Below are 16,516 nucleotides of genomic sequence, written 5' to 3' on the forward strand. Positions count from 1 at the left end.
GGGTTTTGCTTTGTACTGTAACTGATTCTTCACCTAGCATGCCTTTGTCATTTTAATTTTGGAAGCAGAATTTATTTTGAACACAGCACATTAAAACACATACATGGCCATAACTTTGAGGGATGGTATGGGTACTCTTTAAGCATTTATACTTGAACAAGACATTTTCTTCATTATTAATATTACTGGAGGTATACAGACATTTATCTACCTTCTGTTATAAAACATATTGGTAATTTTTTTTTTTTTTATATATATATATATATATATAAATCACGATCTGTCTATATTTTAGATAATCTGTTGGTTCTCTTGCATTCAGTGTAGTTCCTAGTATATTGAGCAATCATTGCACAAAGCAAAAACCATTTAAAATATTTTAAGTCCTCAATGGATTAAATGTCTCAATAACTCTTTTTTCCAAACACTAGAGGTCAGCACTGTTATTATTTCCACACCAGACGCTGTACACCTTCCTAGAAAAGAAACACAGCCCCTTATAGTGCTGGCTGCTTTTTAAATATATGCTGTATACACAGAACTGCATTTCATTCCTGGAATATTAGAATAGAAGCATTTATCTGGACCGTTGTACAAAACAAAATACATTTGTTAAAAGCTCTCACAATTTAAATTGCTTTTATAGAATTGAATTCATACAATTCTGTATTTTTTATTTGATCAGAAATACGATTGTCATGTGTTTAATTCTAATATACCTACTATGGTACACTTATTATTTCCACACTCTAATCTAACACCTCTGATGAGCAAACCGAAATTGAAAATGGTGACAAAATATCATTAGTCTATACATAAATTACACATTGATACACCTTATATCTGGACTGGATTGGTTTATATTCTAAGTTTACTAAACCTACAAAAAAAAGGTGAAGTGTATTTGTAAACTGTGCAAGAATAATACAATATTAAGCATCTATGATGCGTATGGATCTGACTAAAGGATCATAATAATATTACTAGGAATTAATATTAATAATCATATTGGATAGGGGTTAGGATCCTTGGCACAATCTTAGGTCACGATTTCCTGATTTTTTTTTTTTTTTTAATTAAGTTTCTGACAGTGGAAATTACTATATGGTAGTTTTCTTGTTGTGGGATACTGCAGTGCGCACACAGTATTGAACTTTGTGCAGTGGAGGTGGAACTATAATTCCATCCAACTCAGCTTTTTATGAATTGCCTGTGCAGAAAAAAAGGTGCTTCCAAATAGACTGGGTGCCAAAGTCACAAACTTTGAATTGACTGAAATCAGCCAGAGTGGGCCAGTGGAAGGGGGATATGCTCAGCGTTTTTCATATTTTTCAGAAGTCCGCCTTGCATATCTTCTTTTTGTATTTTATTCTTTGTTTGCTGAATCGGTTTGCTGACCTAAATCTGAATAAAACATTTTATTGTAATTCCTGTTTTTTTTTTTTCTAGTCATTATGTTCTACACTTTAAAAATGGTAGACCACTGGAACAACTTGAAGAATAGAGGAATAGGGACTTTGCCTTAAACAAATAATATAAAATTCTACAATGTCCTTATACCTCATCAAATAGCCCATTGTGAAATATAACCTGCTTTGTCACATGCTGCCACTGTCATTGATTTATTGATTACCTGTGTGCATCTATCTATATCGAGATATATATTAATTATTCCCAATGAATCTGTTTATAGTTCGTTTAAATTATTACTAACCTGTTTCAAGCACTCATGTTAAAAACATTTACATACATTTAGGTAAATACATGTGGAAGCCACACTGCTGCATTTAGGCACCTCTGATAAATGTGGCCCCTAACTCTGAACTATCCAGGGGGTTCCACGCTATGGGACATAAATAGCAATTTAAAAAACAGAGGGCAGGCTCACCTGAAGGCAGCCCTTTCCTGCACCAGAAACCCAGACATCACTTTTAAAAGACGGCATTACGTCTGTAGCAAATCCTAAAACAATAATGGCAGCCACTCTAAACTTTTTCAAACTTGCTTATAGGGAAAGGTACTCATGGGCAGTATACAAAAGCATACAAAGGGGGCCCCCAGCACACTTTCAAGCTAGCAATAAAAAAAATCTATTTAAACTATTTAGGCTTTTTGTTTTATACATTTGAAAGTAGATAGATATTTTTAATATTGCGTTTCATATTTTTAGTTAATGATAGGTAAAGCCAATTTTTAAGAATCTGAATAGCATTACACATCATTTATCTAAAAAGGGTAGCAAAGAGTGAATGTATTCAGATCTGTAAATGCACAGGATTGGTTTAAACACAGAAGTGTTTGGCTCTCCATGTATGAAATCTTTCTAAATCAGCTCAGAAAATGCTTGTTTTCTATTCCAGATGAGGGCCACATTTATTGAATATTTAACACATTTCCCTACAATACAAGAATAATAAAAGTCAGTGGTGGCCATCTTATCATGGCAGATGACTGGGTGTTGTGTCCTTTCTAATCATGGGAAACTTGGGAAACATTTACTCCAGTGGGATATCAACATTCCATTGATGGTGCGGATTTGAGATCTTCAACCGTACAACTAATTGTGATTAATGTTGTCACAACACAGGGAGAATATATTCACTCTCTCTCCAGAGAGACAGAAAGAGTAATTCGGCCTCTCTAACAACACATGTTTAATTTATGCTTGGGAGTCCATCCAAAACATCACAAAATATTCTAACAAAGGAGAAAAAAATCTTTCCCATCTTGTCAGCATTTTGCTTGGCTGTATATAACCAAAATATGCTGAGCAAAGCATGCTACTGCAATACAGGGGAAAATCTGTTGCAAATGATTGCAGATTGTAAGTGTAAAGAGCATCCATTTTCAGTAAATTAGTACTTTCTCTGTAAAAATGCTATTAAACTCTGTTAAATGTTTTCTATAGCAATTACATCATTGTTTTTTATATGGCTATGTGAAATACATGTGCAAACTGTGAAGGTTATGACTGTAATTTAAGTCATCCAATGCAACAGCATTTTTTTGTGCATACAAATGTATACAAGAACGCATTTGCATTGTGAAACTTTTTTACGTGTGAAGAAATAAACAAGGTGTGTGTGTGTGTGTGTGTTTGTATGTATATGTGTGTGTATATGTGTGTGTGTTTGTATATATATATTTATAAAATCCAAATGTGTAGTGCTGGTACACAGATGCACTGAAGTAAAGATCCTGGTTATACTCACAGATTAGGCTGAAGACTTCTTAACCATAAAATGTGTGTGTAGATTAGTGGATATTGTACTTGTGATCTGCCTGTTTTGGGGAAATTTGCAAATAAAACATTGATTGCTATTTAAAAATATATATATATATATATATATATATATATATATATATATATATATATATATATATATATATATTAGTAATGCCCAATCTTAATTATAAAACATGAGGTTGCATTGAGTAAATAGATACCAAACGCGTTAACATGCGAAATACGACTGTACCCAAAAATCTCCAATAGTGATGTTAAAGCTTTTACTACTCACCAGTTTAGAGCTAACCAGGGGCTATACCACTACATTTGCATTTGTTGGTGTGTGCAGAGCAATTAGGGTTGAGGTTCATTTTTGGGGTTATGCAGAATTAAAAAAAAAATGTTAAACACTTTTTTAATTCAGTTCATTTACATTTTTTGGTATCACGAATAGTTAACAAACCTCATGTGATAGCAATGGTCAGGTGGCAGGTACTCTTTATAGAGGCATAAATCCACTCAGATCACTTCTAATTTACAGCCGTGAGCCAGCTGAAGAAAACAAGCACACGCTTATGGCCGCTACTAAATCAGTAATGTATTCACTAAAGCATATGTTTAGAAAAAAAACCTATTTATTACATTTCTAGAATATATGTTGGAGGTAGAAAAAAATAACTGTTGATGGGCAAGAAATATCAAAGCTTCCACTTTGATACAACAACTCAAATATGAATTTATAGGCACGTGGTGTCAGCCCTGCCTACTTCTTTTCTGTTGGATCACAAAGAACACAACCCAATTCTTATCTCTTCCATAACCCCTTCTTGTTTGCAGAGAATGTTATAATATAGTGATAATTACTAAATAAAAGATTGCGCTAAACTAAACACTAACGTGAAATTTGAGTGCAAAAAATTCCAACAATACAGTGCAAATGAATGCAATGGATTGCGCTAAAACTAAAGCGCTTATGTGAAAAATATTTTGCAAATACTGCAAAATAAAGTGCAAATATTACAGGATATAAAGTTCAGATATAATATGTGCAAAACTGCAAAAACACTTCAACTTATTTAAAGTGAAAAATAGTGCAAATATTTAAAAAAAATGTCCATAGCAGATATTAATAAATATAAAAGTCCATCATATGTTGAATCCACTTAAAGACAACACTTGGTATTGGATGCAATCGGTAGCGATATACACCTCCACCAGATCACCCAGTGTGCATATATGCTCACCAGAAGCCGTGGACCCCTTAAATTACAGGGGGTCAATCAAGCGGGTTTATATTATGGACACCAGGCATCAAATAAGTCACCTTCTTCACGTATTCCGAATGAATCCACTCCAGTGTGAACCTGGGAAAAGGGCTCCTGAACAGTGTACCCAGGAGAAACAAAGGGGTCTCGATAGTGAAGTACGTTTAAACCATATAAAGTTTATTAAGAAGACGGATGCACTTACATTTAATACGTAAATTAAAGCATGAGAGATGAAAGCTGCGGTCTCTGGTTCACGAACGCCTTCCGCGTTCCATTTGCGTGTCACCAGGAGCCGGAAGTAGGTAGGCACAGTCACAAGTCCTTGTGTGTATATTACTACCTATTGCATCTAATACCAAGCGTTGTCTTTAAGTGGATGTCTGCTTCAATTCAACATATGATGGATTTTTATATTTATTAATATCTGCTATGGACATTTTTTGAAATAATTTGCACTATTTTTCACTTAAAATTAGTTGAAGTGTTTTTGTAGTTTTGCACATATATCTGCACTTTATATCCTGCAATATTTGCACTTTATTTTGCAGTATTTGCACAATATTTTCACATAAGCGCTTTAGTTTTAACGCAATCCATTGCATTCATTTGCACTGTATTGCTGGAATTTTTTGCACTCAAATTTCACGTTAGTGTTTAGTTTAGCGCAATCTTTTATTTAGTAATAAGTAATCTTATATCATTATTTCACGCAAACGTGGTGATGGCTGCTTCTAATTTTGGATTAATCCACATTAACTTATTTATACATATAATATTATATAGATTTGTTCACTTTTTAATTCCATTTTTGCGCAGGTTTTTTGGTTCAATACCATATCCATTTGTTCTTCAATGGTATAATATAATGTTATAATATTTCTGGCAAAATCAAGTTATTTTTGCACTTGTCCAACTGATATAACAAAGCCCTGGTATGTTAAGCAGACCAACAAGGAGAAAATAAGAGCAGTTTGTTAGGGTTTACATACACTTTAATTAATATTTTTATATTTATAAGTAAAACATCCCATCACAGAAGTGTAAAGTCTATGGTGGTGTATGTGAGAGTAAAGAATAAGATATTTATCACCATGGGAGTCTGAGTGTTCTTTTTTGTTGTCTGCATTGTTTCTATCATTGGGAAAGTGAGTGTCTAATTTTTGTCATTGTTGGCAGTATGCACACAATCACAATGCTAAATAAGTAAAGGACCCAGTTGACAGCAGTGTTGAGAGAAATAAATATTGATCTTTTCTGTTTGTAAAATAAGAATATAGCAATTATTACCTATAAACTGGTTAACAAGATTTAAATTACATGTTATGCTTTCCTAACTAGCGTAATGCGTTAAGAGGTTTTGATGTGATTAGGAGAAAAACTAAAAAAGAAATTACTTTCCATTTAAAGAGAATCTGTTTCCTGCTTAAGTGGCTAATATTTTAATTAAGTCTAGTGTGATTTTTTTTCTTTCCTCCTTTTTTTGAGTATCTTTGATAAACTCCCTCTCCTTTATGTTGATGATAATTAAACAGATCCCCACAGACTGCAGTCTGTGACTTGCCCATGCTAATTGTTAGGAAAGAGACACTGACCAGTTGGTTTGCTATTGAGGAGCCCGGTTCGTGCTGTCAGCAGAGCAGTTTTATTATTTTTGCATTGTTCTCTGTTGTCAGGGCTAACTGCATGCTTTTGTGGCCGGAGATGTTTCACAAATTGAGGCAGATGGCTTCGATTGAGACACGTGTCATTCAGAAAGGGAAGAGGGGAAAGGCCTCCAGAGTGGGGGTCTAAGCAGGTCACAGACCCTCTCCCATACTTGTTAGTGTTTTCAAAGGGCCATGTGCAGCAACTTCATTGTTCTCCAGTTAACGGGGAAGAGAGGCTCTCGCTTTGCATGGGCCATGCAATCCAGGCTGCAGTTGTCTCTCTCAGGTCTTGCTGAATGAATTAGCTGGCTTGACAGAAGTTCTTTGTATCTAAGGTGGCTTTCAGTCAATTGCAAAGCACAATGGGACAGTTTGGGTTCTAATTACAAGTAATTAAGGAGATTTTAGTGTTTTGGAATTTTGATTCACTCCTCATAAATTTAAACAAAAAATGTTCAAGCGTTGGCTTTACAGTTTTATTTGCATTTCCGTTGTGTTTTTGTTGATAAGAAAGTTAATAGGTTCACACAGTTATTACCGTGAACATTAAACGTCCATTCATTCATCAGCAGCATAGGGTGACAAAATTTACATCTGTCAGAAATACGCAATACCTCCTCTATTGCTGACCAGAAAATGGAAATGTTTTTCAGTCCATATAAAGCAGCTTTTAGAATTCTTGTATAATTCTTTGTCTGGGTGGAAGATTATTGCAACATTTTTTTATTTTTACTTCTGCATTCCTAGTTAGTCCACCCGAAGCGGTTTTTGTGATTGTAATGAGGCTGGTCAGCTGATTCACCTATTCACTTGTCTGGAATTGTAGTATTCAACTAGAAATAAAGGCAAAATGTTTTTTCTCATTTTGGGTAGAGCAAGGGAGAGTTCTAACCCCTTTCATATTTTTTTTCCCTCGATATATGTCCCATTGTGGAGATTTCCCTTCACTTCCTGTCCCATAGCCAAACAGGAAGTGAGAGGAAGTCCCTGCAAATCAAAAGAAATCCTTTGGGCCCCCCAGGTCACCAGAACTAGTGTCTTTGTCATGGGGCAGATTAGGAGAGGAAAGTCTGAATTACAGTGGTAAGAGTTTACCACTGAACTCCATGAGCAATGAAAAGCCCTGTGGTTATTTAAACACCAGTTTTCAAATCAGTGTTGCTAAAAAATAAATATTTGTAAAAAGTTTTAGAGCAATAGCTGGTTGTACTTTGCAGCCTGCTGGAGATCCTATGTCATTTAGAGTATGCAAATCACTGAAGCAAACTGATCCATTGTGTGGGAATCAATGTTCACAGCTGGTGAATAATCACCAACATTTTCAACCTTCTACATCTGATGGGAGGGGAGTGTAAATGCAGTTTAACATAACTTTACTTTGGACAGGTACGTTGTTTCTCATCTTTGGTAAAAAGGTAACCTGCTTACCACAATGTGAAAATTCAAATTTCCTTTATCTGTAAGTTTCGTTATTAAACATGGCTTATAGGTAACTACTAGCATACATTTTCCTTTGCTGCTACATTTGAAGAAATACTCTCCACAACCAATTTTGAACCAACCTTTTTTACATTTCCTGCACATTTATATTAAAAGAAACTAAAGCCTCGTGCCACGCACAGATTGTTGGCCGACCGATCGGCCGTCTTTTGTCCAGTGTTGTTTGTTGGTTGAAATGTGCTCTAGACTTGCACTGGACTTTTGTTGGCCAACAAAAACCAACTTCAGAAGTGATGTCATGTGATGGTTGACTTTCCGTGTGTTTTTTCTTCTCTGAGCATGCCCAGTCTTGCTCATCTGATTTTTGTCTGCCGAAATCTGTACTGACTGAGGAACAATCGGCCGTTCTGTTGTTGGCCAACAAAAGTTTTATAGCATGCACACCAGATTTTTTTCGGCCAAAAAGTCGCAGTTGGTTGTCGGAAGCATCATACTAACAAGCCTACAATCGGCCGATCGGACGTTGGCCGACAATTTACGGCCAACAATCTGTGCGTGTGTACGGGGCTTAAGACGATGTTGGATTTGCCCAGAGAACTGAGGAGGAACTGGGCTCTGCTTTAAAAGCAGAGAAAATGTAAAGATATGTGGAAAGGAAATATTATCTCATATATACCAGGTACAAAAGAGAAAAAACATTTCAGCCAACTACTACAGGTTCACCACAGATATGGATCAAACGTTCCCGTGTTTTCCCATTAGTAGTTGGCGCTGTCTGCAAACCAAAAGATCCGTATGCTGCATTTTTTGGGATTGCCTTCCAGTAAAGAATATCCAAGTTTTAGAAATGTTACCAGAAAATCAGTGGCAAGCCCTTTACCTGCACTTTGAGTGTTCTGTTCCCACATTAAAGCTGCTACAGCAGTGTTTGTTTCCCAACGCTGGCATTCTCAAATAGTCCATGCAGTAGGAGAATGAGGTCAACCTAATATATCAACCCCTTTTTTCCCTTTTTTCCCCCATCATATTGCACAGTTAGTTTAAAAAAAAAAAAGTAGGAAAATGAAGTAGAAGTTTTGCCCATCTTACCTGCATCTGTTCTGATACAATTGCATAAGTCTTATCATGCAATTCCTCAAACTGACTGCTAAGTGGAAGAGTCTACTTTTTTTAAACGTAATTACCCTCCTGTTCTGCCTTTCATTTTCTAGTCTTCTATGTTAAAGCTATGACTATTTGGTATACATTTGTACAGACCAATTTTATCTTGGTTTGAATCCACACTAGTTTGAAGAGCATCAAGCTTAGGCCAGCCATACACGGTTCGAACCGTTAATAGGCAGTGAATGTGCCAAGTTGATCATTCAATCAACTTGGGTACAACCAGCCTTCCCAAATTGCTTCCGATTATCACAAGCAGCTGCTATAGCGGCTAGCAATAATCACGGTCTTCACCCGACAGGGACGGCAAGGAAAGAAATTTTGCACCGTGTATGGCCAGCCTTAGCCATAAATTACAAAGCAATTTAAAAAAAAAAAAATTAAACAGCCTTCTTAAAGCAGTTTAAGAACCAATCGGCTTCTTTCTACAAGATTAAAAGTACAGTTTCTCACAAAAGTGAGTGCACCCCTCACATTTTTGTAAATATTTTATTATATCTTTTCATGTGACAACAAATGGAAATGACACTGTGCTAAAATGTAAAGTAGTGAATGTACAGCTTGTATAACTATAAATTTGCTGTCCCCTCAAAACAACTCAACACACAGCAATTAATGTCTAAACCGCTGGCAACAAAAGTGAGTACAAGTGACAATGTCCAAATTGGGTCCAATTAGCCATTTTCCTTCTCTGGTGTCATGTGACTTGTTAGTGTTTCAGACAAGGTCTCAGGTGTGAATGGGGAGCAGGTGTGTTAACCTTGAATGCCAACATGTACTGTGACATACTGAAGCAGAGAATGATCCCCTCCCTTCAGAGACTGGGCTGCAGGGCAGTATTCCAACAGAACGACCCTAGACACACCTCAAAGACGACCACTGCCTTGCTAAAGAAGCTGAGGGTAAAGGTAATGGACTGGCCAGGCTTGTCTCTAGACCTAAACCCTATTAAGCAACTGTGGGGCATCCTCAAACGGGAGGTGGAGGAGCGCAAGGTCTCTAATATCCACCAGCTCCGTGGTGATGTCATGGAGGAGTAGAAGAGGACTCCAGTGGCAACCTGTGAACTCAATGTCCAAGAGGGTTAAGGCAGTGCTGGGAAAAAAATGGTGGCAACACAAAATATTGACACTTTGGGCACAATTTGGAATTTGTCACTTAGGGGTGTACTCACTTTTGTTGCCAGCAGTGCAGACATTTGTGGCTGTGTGTTGAGTTTTTTTGAGGGGACAGCAGATTTACACTGTTATACAAGCTGTACACTCACTACTTTACATTGTCGCAAAGTGTAATTTCTTTAGTGTTGTCACATGAAAAGATATAAAAAATTTGCAAAAATGCGAGCGGTGTACTCACTTTTGTTAGATACTGTATATCTTCAATGAGGTGCTGGCTGTAGCTTTAACAAACATTAAGCAGTCTTCAGTTGGCATTGTGAAAAGCTCCAGAAGACTACTGTGCTGAAAGAAAAAAGCTAACCAAATACTTTGTTGGACATGATGTACTTAAGGCTAACTTTTACAAGATTAAAAACCACCCATGTGTACTTAGTCTAAAGTGTCTATTTGGAGAGAAAAACGCAACTCCTGATTTCTTGTTTGAATATTTGTTTTACAGTGTATTTTACTATTTTATAAGCTTTGAAAAAGACATTAAGATTAAACTAACTTTAAGTGGATACTTTCACATATATATCTTACAAATACAATTAAATATAATTCACTTTAAACATACAGGTATATAACAACATAATGACGTGTTGTACTACAAAAGCTTTGATCTGACTACTGTGTAACTTTTTTTCCCCTCCTTCATTTTGCAGGTTTGCAGCGAAGACTGTGCACAGTGGGTCATTGATGCTAGTCACAGTGGAACTGAAGGAAAGCTCCACAGCACAGCTCATCATAAATACTGAGAAAACTGTGATTGGCTCCATTCTATTGCGGGAGCTGAAGCCCGTCCTGTCCCAGGGGTAGCCAGCTTACATCTGGACTTCAGAATCTGGCACAAAACAAGACTGCCTGGCATCCACTACTGCTGCCTTTCATTTATAATAATAGCCCTTCCATCTGGCAGGAGTGGGAAGAATACACTCTGGACAATCTTGTCTACTGCTTCAGAATGCTAGTATCTATCATATATGCAAGCCCTTGTGATAGGGAAGCTTTCTAACCAAAGATCATATGCTTCTCTGTTACTTATCAGTAAAAATTCAAATCCCATTTGTTACATCTCCCATTATCTGTAAAGATTTTTATGTATCTGGACCCTTTAGAGATCCTATTTCTACATTGGTGCAGATAAGATGGTACTAAAGTGAATCTACTTTATGTATTAGTTTCCACGGTTGCTCAAAGGTTTCATGAATTGCAATTTGTTTTTTGTTTTGTTTTTTGAGATTATGGAATAAAAGTATTAACAAGCTGCCCAGTTCACTGATATGATGTGTGAATATATACACAGGCCGTATACAAAACCTGTGTGTGATCAATTATTAAAAATTGTAAGTGTACCATATTTACATTTTACTGATATTTTATGAGGAGAAAATCTACGGTAATTCAAATCTGGTCAGGACAATAACATTTAAGATTTGTTTGTGGATAGTTGAGCACAAACCGATAAAGCAATTTAAAAAGAAGATCCTCTCCAAAATTCGCAGCACTTTCCAACCTGGTAGCACATGTAGTTGTAATACCTGCTGCTTCCTGGACTTTTCTGTGCTTTTGGGGCCAGCGCAAAGGTTATTGCATCTTGAGAAAATGAACCTTTAACTTTAACGTGATTGTAAAGTCTTTTTTTTTTTTTCCTTTTGTTAAAAATAACAAATGTGTTATACTTACCTGCTCTGTGCAGTTAGTTTGGCACAGGGAAGCTTGGATCCTCTTCTTCTCGGGTCTCCCTTCAGCTCTCCTGGTTCATCCCTCCTGTTGAGTGCCCCCGTGGCAAGCAGCTTGCTATGGGGGCTCCTGAGCCGAGCCACAGCTCCATGTATCCATTCAAACACGGAGCCATGCATCGGCCCCGCCCCCTCTCTCTCCACATTGATTCACTGAATTTGCTTGACAGCAGCACTGTCATCTCATCCAATGAAGAGGAGCCAAATCCCTCCTAAAACATTGTTGGATAGAGATGGGGCTCAGGTAAGCCTAAGGGGGGCTGCTGCACACAGAAGGCTTTTTATCTTAATACATAGAATGCATTTGAATAAAGTGGCTATAAAGTCCGAAGGTTAAGTGGAATGCTGCCCAGAACAACAAATGAGATACTTTGTTGCATTCTAAGCCTTTCTGCAGAAATGGAAACTGGGATCTTGTTGGCCTTCATGAGAAGCAGGAACACTTTTTTGGAACTGTTTTTATACATTTAGCCATTATTGGTTATTGCTTGAAAGTTTAGCCATATGTATTTGTGTTCCCCAGGTGAATCTGTCACCTCCCTTATGAAAAAATCTGGTTATGTTAAATTCCCCCTATATCATGACCAATATACTTACATCAATATAAAACAAAGAGAGCTGTGCTTAGATCAATTGGTTCACTCCGACATAATCAAATGACAAATAAAAGTTAAAAGATATCAGCTGCTGCACATATGTCCATATACAAGGTCCAGCTGATTAGGTCTGTAAGTGCCACCACCACGAAAAGCACCAAACACACTGCCTCTTACCGTCAGGATGAAACAACTGAGCAAAACCTATATACCGCATACGGGCTCATCCAGATATCCTTTGACCCCCACCAACACTCAATTAGACCAGATAGTCTCACTCAATTGGACCAGGTAGTCAGGTTTCGCTCAGAACATGGTTGGAGCTTCATACTGTCCTGTAAAGCATTAACCGCAGCAGTCCATGTCCGCCACAAGTCCCAGGCTTTGCTTACAGGTGGTCTCCGGGTTCTGAGGGCCTGACCATCTCCAGCCGATAACCGCTTACGTGACGTCAGCGATTTTGAACGAGACTACAACATTGCGGCGGACAAATCAGACACCTAACTGACACTTTTTTGGGGACCAGTGACATTATTACAGTAATCAGCGCTAAAAATATGCACTGTTACTGTACTAATGACACTGGCAGGTAAGGGGTCAACAAAAGGGGCAATCAAAGGATTAAGTGTGTCTCTAGGGGGTGCTTGCTAACTGTGTGGTGGTTGCTCTGACTGGGGAAAGACAGAGATCCATATTAATACTCAGCAGGAACACGATCGCCTTCATCTTCCTTGTCAGAATGGCAATCTGCCTTGTTTACATGGGCAGAACGCCGTTCTGCGCCTCTGGGGAATGATCGTGGGTGGCTGGCGGACATCAGGTCCACCGGACCCGCTGATTGGCATCCTCTGTGTCCAATCAGCATGCAATCACGCTTCCAGCAGCACACGCCACCCAGTGGCTATTGCACGAAATGACACACAGGTACGTGATTTTGCACAGTAGAGCCAGCCTGTCGCAGTAAATAAGCGGTCAGCAAGCGGTTTAAGAGATCTTGCACCTCCCATGCGGAAAAAATATCCAGAAGTATTATGATAAATAACTCCCTAAATATTGAGCAATAAACATAATTTTATCCATTAAATACAACATTGGGCTTTTCCCAGCTATGATGTTCCTAATGCACATCTTGTTTTGAGTAACCATTTTTTTGGTCGAGCTTGCTTTCTCTTGTGGATTCTTGCAACTAGCCCCTGATGATTCTAAGCAAGATCACATGTGTGAGTGGTCTCTTTTCTCCGTCTCTTGTCTGCAGGATTGAGATATTGTGCACTTTTTCTGTTAGTGGATCTGTTGCCTCCTGCAGGAGGAGGCTGACACAACACACCGGCCTAGGTGAGAATTGAGTAAAGGGGGGTGGTGCAAAAAAAAGATGATAATATTGAAGAAGAAGATTGTGGAGGGTGGGATCTTGCTTAGCATCATCAGGGGCTAGTTGCAAGAATCCTTAAGAGAGAGCCAACTCTTGATGAGCAAAAAAATTGCTATGCAAAACAAGGTGTGCTTTAGGAACATCATAACTGGGAAAAGCCCATTGTTGCATTTGATGGATAAAAGTGTGTTTATTCTTCATAATTTAGGGAGGGTTTTTTTTTATCGAAATGTCCACTTTAATCCACCATGTTGGATTAAGCAATGTTATGTAGTTTACTATACAACTGTGTTACAGTTTGCAGGTAGCAGACTATCCTGTCCCTTTTTATGTATTTTTTTATTACAATGGGATTATTTGTTTCCTTTTTGATATACACTGTTTTTATGCAGTCATCAGTAACATTATTTTGAGACTTCAGTGCTGATAAATTCCAGTCTGTGCAAGTCTCAATTATCAAAGGGATGATTTAGGGAAACTGATTATTTCCACCTGCAGAATCGTTTAATATAAAGGGGAATTGCCTACTATTCTCAAAGAGGAACCCTTTGTTTTTGGACTGTATAATTCTGCTACATTCAGTATCAATTGAATGAGAATTTATGGAGTTTTTCGTTTTCTTGCTTTATTATGGTCAGGAAAAATGCACATGCATTTTTTATTTCCAGATAAATATGAAGCTTTTGATATGAATATTATGTAAGCAGCTGGTGGCACTTGTGTCTCCATTTTACATTTTGTCTTGTCACCACCTGTAATAACCCAGTGTTTAGAAAGTTCTTTAGTGTAAGTTAAATTTGATACATGCAAGAGTAATTCCACCTAGTGGAATGGTGGTGTCTGAGCTTTCAATTTACCAAAGAGCCACAAAGCAGGCAGCTTCTGCTGCGCTGTCACTACAGATAGCCTGTAATGCTCTAGGAATCTCTTGCCATGTGTTAAATGTTTGTTCGTAAAAAAGAAAAATATATGTAGGAGTATGCAATATGTACATATATTTAAAAAAAAAACACACATAAAGGGGTTGATTTACTAAAATGGTGAGTGGAAAATATGTAACGCAGCTCTGCAAAGAACTTTTCGTATTGGAAGCATAGCATTCCAGTTTTTTTTTGTCAAAGCTTAATTGAACAAGCTGAAGTTAGAAGGTGATTGGCTACCATGCACACCAGGTTTTGCACTCTCCAGTTTTATTAAATCAACCACAAAATGTCAGTTTACAAACTCATATGAAGATTAAGTGCAGTAAAAACACAAATCAGCACAACGGTCATAACTTACAGTCAGTAGGATGTGTCCATTGTGCTGATGCCTAAAAATGATGGGTGGATAACTGGAAACCCCCCCCCCCCCCATTCATAGATCACTTTTCAGTAATAGAAGCTATAGTACAACTTCTATGGAGGGAGGAGCTGGGCAGGAATAGGCAGACATTCTTGATGAAAGCCTGTCACAGCTCCCACGGTTTTTAGCCCCTGCTGCACAAAAAAATGATTGCCAAGATTAAGGTGTCTTTACAAATATATACTTTTATGTTTAGTATGCGTAAGTGGAGGTGTCCATTATATGCAGTCCTGGGACAAGGTCATCCAGTGAGCGCCTCTCCTCCCCGATGTGTGCGCCTAATCGTCTTCTGCAGCTGGGATCCCACTCCCTGCTGCCACCACACTTGTCTCCCTGTCAATGCACAGCTCCAGGTCTGCCCATCAGGTTTCACATGTACCCAGAGGTACGCTGTGATGTTGTGGGACATCTCAGCTGTGTACTCTTCTTCTTTTGACCTCCTTGTGCTGACTCTGAATAGTGCTGGACCCAAAGGCAGGGCGGAACGCATATGGCATAGCTTGCCACATGGTTCCCTTCTTCCCCACAAAAACACTGTGCCCGGGGAACCTGGTCTTTGCCCTGTTTGGGAGGCCTAATATCTAACAGAGTGAACGCTAAAGAAAACATAACAGCAGCTCAGCACTGAAAAGAAATGGGCAGCTTGCAATAGGAAAGTATACAGTACCCAGACTTGTTGGTTAGTTTGGGTACTGTATATTTAGAGTGAATATTGCTGACAGCTTCCAGACTCGATAATTGCAATGAGTCAGAAGTGTCCCAAGGCTTCCCAGAGCTGTGCTGGGATTGGTGATCCAGAATGTACACTGTATATACAGCTGGGGAAGCATGTTTTGAATGAATCAGCCACTGAAATACTTTTGAGGTCCCACCAGAAACCCTTCTTACACATAGGGGATCGGGGCACTTCTCCGAAGACTGTGCTTGATCAGCCACCGTACTTTGAGTCAAAAGTATTTTTATTAACAATTTCAAGAAAACATAGGCAGTTACAAAGACAGTGACCATTGGGTAAAGTGTAGAACCAGTCGATGGCTATCGCCCATAGCCACTGTACCTTTAGATCATTGAGGTTCTGCAGGATTCCCAAAGGAGGTCTTGATCTTTACGTCTTAGCTCTCCCCTTTTTTTTTGCCCTGGTCAGACCTCTCTGAGTGGGTGCTGAACCTGGATGATTGCCCCTGGGCATCTAGCTCTGCTCTCTGCCACCCCTCTGTCCCATGGTTACCAAGTCAAAATCTATAGTATTGTAACATCATTCTATATTTGGAGGGTCTGTGGTGCCTGGTTAGACAACCCTCCCATCACCACCTGTACATACATGTATACACACATACAGTTCCCCCTTCCCCAACCTGTACATACAGTGGGTACGGAAAGTATTCAGACCCCCTTAAATTTTTCACTCTTTGTTATATTGCAGCCATTTGCTAAAATCGTTTAGGTTCATTCTTCTTCCTCATGAATGTACACATAGCACCCCATACTGACAGAAAAACACAGAATTGTTGACATTGTTGCAGATTTATTAAAAAAGAAAAACTGAAATATCACATGGTCC

At 38.2% G+C, this 16,516-nt stretch overlaps 1 protein-coding gene across 1 annotated transcript in view; it reads left to right on the top strand.

The window, feature by feature from the left end:
- AP3B1 (adaptor related protein complex 3 subunit beta 1) overlaps positions 1 to 11,067 on the top strand; it is a 553,719-nt gene extending 542,652 nt beyond the window's left edge. The window contains exon 27 of the mRNA XM_082265474.1: positions 10,567 to 11,067. Within this exon, the coding sequence (XP_082121600.1) occupies positions 10,567 to 10,720 (154 nt within the window). The 3' untranslated portion in view covers positions 10,721 to 11,067. The remainder of the gene's footprint in view (positions 1 to 10,566) is intronic.
- Positions 11,068 to 16,516: the final 5,449 nt, after the last annotated feature.

The sequence above is a fragment of the Pelophylax lessonae genome (assembly GCF_965119305.1).
Source record: "Pelophylax lessonae genome assembly, chromosome: 1".
Lineage (NCBI taxonomy): Eukaryota > Metazoa > Chordata > Amphibia > Anura > Ranidae > Pelophylax > Pelophylax lessonae.